The 7,409-nt window shown below is 40.4% G+C and overlaps 1 protein-coding gene across 1 annotated transcript; it reads right to left on the bottom strand.

Moving 5' to 3' along the window:
* Positions 1-601: 601 nt before the first annotated feature.
* On the bottom strand, positions 602-2,183 carry LOC110713759. The gene is made up of 2 exons (XM_021892205.1): positions 1,409-2,183; positions 602-1,326 (listed from the first exon to the last, which is right to left on the bottom strand). The coding sequence occupies exons 1-2, from the start codon at positions 2,181-2,183 to the stop codon at positions 602-604; spliced, it is 1,500 nt and encodes a 499-aa protein (XP_021747897.1).
* Positions 2,184-7,409: the final 5,226 nt, after the last annotated feature.

Below are 7,409 nucleotides of genomic sequence, written 5' to 3'. Positions count from 1 at the left end.
AAACCAAAAACTCAAGAAGTTAGGCCACTAAAACAAAGAGAGAAAGATTTGAAGCATATTCTTCTCTGACAATACCATATAAATTACCGTTCACTTCACCTTAAAAAATAATATTCTGTTCAGTAAAAATATGTCTAGTTCAATAAAATTAATTTTAATTCAGTAAATATAATTTCAGTTTAGCAAATTTAATTTTAGTTCAGCAATAATTATTTTAGTTCTGTAAAAATAATTTCAGTTTAACAAAAATAAAGTGAATCGAGCAGGGCCTAAGTTTCCCACATGACACTTAGATCAAAGCTGAAAGAGCTAAACATATATTTTTTTTTTTTGGTAAATTGAAAATTTTATTACCAAAAGGATAACAAACTATTACAACTTACCAAAAGCTAAGTTGCAACACCAAACTAATCAAGCCAGCTAGGCAGGCAACCAACCACCCAGCCACCCCTAACAGTTCCTAGCACCATAATGCAACCTTCTAAGAACTAAACATTTTATAGAGCCAAGGAGCTATTCTTTTTTTTTTTTTAGGTAAAGTAAGTAGTATCATTAATCTTTTTTTTTTTTTTACAATAGCAAAACATACATCAAAACTAAATTACACATAATTCGAAAGGGTCATACGGCACTTCCTAGCTATGAAATCCGCCCTTCTCACTTGGTCCCTTTGAACTTTAAGAATTGTGCACCTTTGAAAAGATGCACCCACTTTCTTAATTTCCTTTATTATCCAAGCAATTGAGACATCCTTACCTACACCTTCTTGAATATTGTTGATAAGCACAATTGAGTCCGAAATAATGAGAATCCCTTGCTTACCTTCCTCCTTTGCCCATTTCATAGATTCTAAGCAAGCCCATGCTTCACAATGAAGGGTCGACGCCGCCACTCCAAATTTACCCCCCTCACTAGTTTCATTTCCTTGGTTACCCCTTATGATTGCCCAACCAATCCCAGCCCTTGTTGTTTTCTTATCCCACGACCCATCCACACTTACGATGAAACTATCATAACCACTCCTTTCCTTCCCCAACTGAACTGAGTTGAATCCTGGGGGTAGGTGAGGGTCATCCCTTGACTCAATTATGGCATCATTATTATACTCATCATTTTGGCAGAAAGTTTGATGGTCTTGAATTGCCAAATTGATATATTCGGTGACAAGGCTTGCTCCCCCGTTTACCTCATTGAAGCTCCTTTCATTCCTTGCTTTCCATAGTCCCCACAAAGTAGCAATAAAATTGATGCTACGGGTACCATACTTACCATCCTTGTTATAGCGGCAGGATATAGTGCTGAATCCACATTCGAAGTGAATTGAATCTAGTCAAGTCAGAGAAAATTGCCAGGGATCCATTTTCCAAGACCTCCTTTGCTAGAGTGCATTGTCTGAACAAATGTTGACTGTCCTCCTCTTCCATTCCACAAAAATCACAAAACTCCTCAATTTGTAAGCCCCTTCTAACCAGATTTCCTTTTACTGCAATACTATCATGAAAAAGCTTCCACAGAAAAATCTTCCATTTAGGTTGGATATGCATGCTCCATATGAGCTTTACAAATCTTTCCTCCTCACCCGAAAGAGCCCTATGCCCCGCTCCTTGTTCCTTTTCCAGGAAGTAATAGCCAGTCTTAACAGTAAACCTTCCTGACGGGTGGTGTTTCCAGTATAGGAAGTCATCTTCCATGGCGCAGGGGAGCTCCATTGCCAAAATCGATCTCGCACTATCCCATTCAAAACATTCTCTAACTTTCCCCACTTTCCACGCAGCTGACTCTTTGTCAATGAAATCACTGACCTTCCATCCCAAAGACCCTCTTAGAGTTTGGCTTGAATTTGCAACTGGAATCTCATCATTGACCCAAGGCATGCTAATAGCCTTAATTTTTTCCCTGTTGCCAACTTTCCAGGCAAACCCATTCTTGAATGACTCAGTCACTTTTTGCAAACTAGAACTTCCCATCGAACGATAACCTTTTCTCTCATAAGAACTAGCCAAATTGCATATCCCACAGGGTTGAAAACCTCTGTGAACTCTAGAGAGGAGAAGCTGTGGATGTAAATGCATTCTCGTTGCTTGTTTAAATAAGAGTGCGTTGTTAAGTGTTGAAGTACCTCGAATACCAAGACCTCCCATACGCTTAGGCAATTGAATAGTCGTTCTGTTCACCCAGTGCATACCCTTAACTCCATTGTTAGACCACTAGAACCTTGTGATAAGTGAGTCAATTTTGTTTGCCACACTTTGTGGAAGTTTCAAACATTTCATTACATGTGCTGAGATACTCACCAAGACTGTGTTGATTAAAATAAGTTTGGCAGGCTGGGAGATACGTAAGGAGGCCCAAGAAACAATCTTTTATGACACCTTGTCAACCAGATATTGAAAGGACGTGCTTTTTTTCCCCTGTATATCAATTGGGGCTCCTAGATGAGTCCCCATGTTGCTGGTCTCGGCCATGGACAAAATCCTTTTTAAGGATTCCCGAGTGCTGACATCAAAACTTGGAGCAAACTTGACAAATGATTTTTGTAAATTCAATTGTTGACCAGAAGCACTACCAAACCTGTGCAGGATGTCCTTGATGTGATTACAAGAATCCTCAGTTGCCTTAAAGAAAAGCATGGCATCATCCGCAAAGAATAAATGCAAAATCGAAGGGGATCTTCTTGACACTCTTAACCCCTTAAATTGATTGATATCCTCTGCCAAGGTCAACATTCTTGAGAGGATATCCATACAGAAGATGAATAGATATGGAGATAACGGATCCCCTTGACATAGCCCACACTTAGGGTAGAAGTGATCTGTGGCTTTCCTATTAATGACAGCCTTGAAACTTACCGTCGAGATACACTGAGAAACCATTCTGATCCAGTGGTTAGAGAACCTATATGCTTGCAGAACTTTGAGAAGGAAAGTCCATTCAACTCTGTCATAAGCTTTTGACATGTCAATCTTGACTGCAGCGTAGTTTGAACCCTTTCTCGAGTTTATTAGATGCATAAGTCGTGGCTTAGAAGAACATTATCCTCCATGTATCTCCCTAGAATAAAAGCATGCTGATTTTTAATTATCAGTTTTGGAAGGATTACCTTAATCCTGTTGACCAGACATTTTGAGATACATTTATACACTGTGTTGCATAAACTAATTGGCCTGAATTGACTAGCTGCTTCTGGGACCTTGACTTTTGGAATTAGCACCAGAAGGGATTGATTCCACTCTTTCAGCATGTTCCCCGATTTCAGAAATTGGTGAACACTATCCGTTACCAATTGCCTTACCTCTTTCCAGTATAAATGGAAAAAATCAGCTGTGAACCCGTCTGGACCTAGAGACTTTGATTTGTGCATATTGAAAATAGCATTCTTGATTTCTATATCAGTGAAGGGCCTGTCTAGCCAAAGTCTGTCCTCCAAAGAAATCACTAGGATATCCATTTCCCTTAACAGGAGATCAATTTCTTCCCCATGGTTATCCATGATAACCGGATTATAAACCATCTTGATGGAAGAAAGGACTACATCCTCCACTTCTTTTTTCCCTTCTACCTAATTATCGTTCTCATCTTTCAGAGTAAGAATTTCATTTTTCAGTTGCCTTTGCTTCACTCTCCTATACATTAGGGGAGTAGGGCAATCACCCAATTTAACACAGTTTTCTTTCATTCTTTGCTTCCAAAAATCAAAGCTAAGTTGATTCTCTGAAATTCTTTGGTTTATCTGAAGAGTATAGCCATCCCCTTCTTGGACCGAGTTGATGATTAATCCCGTATTCCGAAGATCTCTTGTCGTTCTCCTACAATTAATACCCCAAATTTTTTTAATTTTTAAGCACCAATATTAAAGCTTAGTTCTTACCATTCTTAGCTTCCTAGCAAGTTGATACATATTTGATCCATTAATTCCAATCTTCCAAGTTGTCTCAACCAACTCTTTAATTTCTGGAAATTTGAGACACCAACTTTCAATTTGATAAGGCCTATTTGAAGTAGGAGCATCTAAATGAGAGTGATAAGTAATTGCCGCATGGTCCGAGCAAATTATTGGTTCGTGAATTAATTTCCCATCCGGAGAGTGCTGGAACCATTCCTCCGTAATATAAGCCCTATCCAACCTCTCAAGGATTAGCCTATTTCCTTCCCTTTTATTGCTCAAGTAAACATTGGTCCGGCGAAAGGAACTTCCGTAGCATTGATACTAAACCGCCAATCAAGGAATGCATAAATTCCTCTAATTATATTTGAACCACCCAATTTATCGCTCCCACTTTCCACTTGGTTGAAGTCCCCTATTACTAGTACATTTTTGAACTCTTCCAAAAACCATTGGAGTTGTTCCCGCACAATTCTTCTATGTTCTACTTGAGGCTCGCCATAAAATAATAGTACATACTTAAAGCTTCCATTAGATTCATTGATCTTACAAAGGATGAAATTTTTTGAGGAGTACAAACATTCTACTACATCACTTGACCAAACTAAAACTAAAAGACCTCCACTACTTCCTTTCGCATTCCAACCAAAAATCGAAGTAGGGTGCCACTATCAAACTTACTTGCCGCATTAACAAAATTCATTTTAGTTTCCGAAAAGAACATAAACATAGGTAGTTTAGATCGAAAGAGCCACACTATGTAGGGAATTGCAAGTGAGTGTGGGTCATTAAAGCCTCTACAATTCCACGCCACAACTTTCATGTCTCTTTAGGGGGTTGGCTTGAGTTATCCATCTCACCCCCGGAAGATATCCTCATCGAATCAAGTAACACCATTTGAAGGTCAATATCCATATCATCCCTAATTTCACGAAAAGCCGAAGTTACTTCTTCACTCTTTTGTCTCCTAAATGATGACTCCGATGAAGAAGAAGAGATTTGTTGATGCCTTTTGTTTTCCCCTTTTTTCTTGAGATCCTCATCTATCTCTACCCCAAACTCACGAGCCATGTCCGGGTCCGAGATGGCCTTAGAAGCAAACTTATTTTCCTCTTTCTCATTCCTTAGCCATATAGCAAAACCCCCTTTTTCCGTCCATCTTTGTAACCGCTTGAACCTTTTCCTTCCAATCCAATCATCATCAGACTCACTATAACGAATCGAATCACCACCACAAGAGTGTGGATAGTTGCCAATTACCTCCCTTATTCTTTTCCTAGTATTAGCACTATCATCATAGTTAAACAAGTCAGTGAAATTAAAAGAGCTAAAAGGCGATACCGGGGAACTTGGTGGATCAAATTCCGTCAAAGGGATATTCGGCAAGCCTGCCAAATCCTCATGCGAAAGCTGTAAAAATGGGCCCGAATTGCCCCTAGCAGTTCGGTGTAATTCCTAAATTTCAGCCTGCCTTGCTTCTCTAATTCCCAGAGTTAAAGTAGTGCTAGCCTCTATGATTCAAGCATATTCCTCATCAGTGAGATTTTCATCTCCCAATCTCATAGGAGTCATGATAGTAGAGCTTGAAATTTCAATGTTTGCAGCAAGGATATTAGTTGGATATCCTCCTCGAAACTGCCATGCCTCACTTCCCAAGATTGCCGCATTATTTATTTCGAAAGCCGCTGAAGTTAAGGCCCAATCTGATATCCCAAGCGCATGGAATATAGTGCCCGGACCCCCTGCTTGAATTTCTCTATTTCTTGCCGAAGACGATTCCCCCACTTCAAAGGTGGAGTCTGCAAAGAGCTGTCGTGCCACCGGCTGCTGACTCACTGGCGGCTGATTCACCGGAGCGCCTCCTTGAGTTGCAGCCTCATCATTGATAGACAGAGATTGAGTCTCACTCCTTCTTATAGGTTTTACCCTATTAGGGTTTGATTGTTGTGGCTGAGTGAACTCGGCGTACGGATCCGCCCCTAATCCCAACCTCCTGCCAGGTGAGAGACGGAGGAGAGGTTACACCGGCGTCTCCTCCTTTTCAATTAATTCCGACTCCCCATTAGATAAGTCCTCCTCTCCCGTTTGATAATTTTCACTATCATCACTAGTTGGTGGAGAGGTGGGTTGCTCATAAGGGTGGCCTTCATCGAAATCCCACCTTTCTCGTGGGACTCTTTGAAACATGGCATCATTCTCATGAAACTCATGAATGCACAGATCGACCCCCGTGTTGCGAAACCTAAACCTGTCCAGCAAACCATGAATATAGTTAGAGTAAAAGGGGTATTCAGCAGGACCGTACAATACCCGAATTCCATCCGCCTCTACATCGTTGAGTCTACGCCGCACTCTCCGCCTTGCCGTTCTTGAGTGAAGAGGACAACGTAGTGTGGAATGTCCTGCACACCCACATGATTTGCAGAATTTGAAAATACCCTCATATAGTAAGTAAACCCAAATCACTTGATTTCCTTTCAATGGGATAAAGCACCCCGGAATGAGTGGGATTGAGAGGTCCACCAACACACAAGCTCGCAACTCTGCGTGTAATGGAAGGTGATCCCCTGTATGATCAATTTCTTCCACATACCGAATATGTCAGAAAATCTGTCTAGCCCACCCCGTGGTGAGGTAAGCTAGAGATAACCCATATACCCTCACCCAAATTCTAGTTAAGGTGAAATTAATTTGGTGAGGAACAAGGTCCCTTTGGTACCTTCGAAAATTGATGATTCGCCCATCAATTATTGTTGTACTGACTTGAACTAAGCTTTCAAAGTCATTCTCAATCTTGCATTCAAACAGAAAATAAATCCCACATCTACGGACTCGAATTTCTCCGCTTTGAATTCATCTAGAATTGACTATATATTGCACGTAATCCTCAGGTGGAGGATATGGCCCAACGAAAATTCCTATTACACAAGCATTGAAGTTAATTGCACTCTCATCTAAATCAAAATCTGGAGGAGGAGGGATTAGGGGGGCCCCTCTTAGATCTAAGTTATCATGCTCATCATGAGCATTTGGAGAGGGTCTGTCGTTTTCCATAACAACAAAGAAAAGGAATAAAGAGTAAAGAGAATTTAAGAGGAGAGATAAGAAAAGAAATTAAGAAAACTAGAGTGTTTGCAGATAGAAGACAGAAGAGAGGAATAATCAGAAGAAGTGAGATGAGTTTAAGTTTTGAGAAGTTCTTCTCATTTATAGCCAAGAGTGAGTTCTTGAGAGTTGAAACGCTGTGAGCATGGGGAAAAAGGGCCGTGAAAATTTAATGCCTATTACTATAGCCGCCTATATCAGCACTGCTCCAATCGTTGAAGAGAACAATAACTGATGAGACCCTATTGGTTGCATGTCTTCATAGGTTGCGCTCAGAGAAATAAATTGGGGTAGCAGCTAAAGAAAGTTGTTAACCTTTCCTGGAAGTCGAGGCGTTTTCTCAAGAACGAGATAAGTCTTGTTGGAAGAAGTAAAAGCTAGTATTGGAACCCACAATCAGAAACACTCAAGGATTAAGATC

Source organism: Chenopodium quinoa, unplaced genomic scaffold (genome assembly GCF_001683475.1).
Source record: "Chenopodium quinoa cultivar QQ74 unplaced genomic scaffold, ASM168347v1, whole genome shotgun sequence".
NCBI classification, from domain to species: Eukaryota; Viridiplantae; Streptophyta; class Magnoliopsida; order Caryophyllales; family Amaranthaceae; genus Chenopodium; species Chenopodium quinoa.
Note: the sequence above shows the minus strand (reverse complement) of the source record. Positions and strands in the feature narration are given on the sequence as shown.

What these genes read in the sequence shown, in the direction of transcription:
- LOC110713759 (XM_021892205.1), bottom strand. Translation starts at nt 2,183, where the DNA reads ATGCACTGGGTGAACAGAACGACTATTCAATTGCCTAAGCGTATGGGA. An exon ending in TGGAATGGAAGAGGAGGACA is followed by an intron (nt 1,327 to 1,408) that starts GTCAACATTTGT and finishes TGACTTGACTAG; the next exon opens with ATTCAATTCACTTCGAATGT.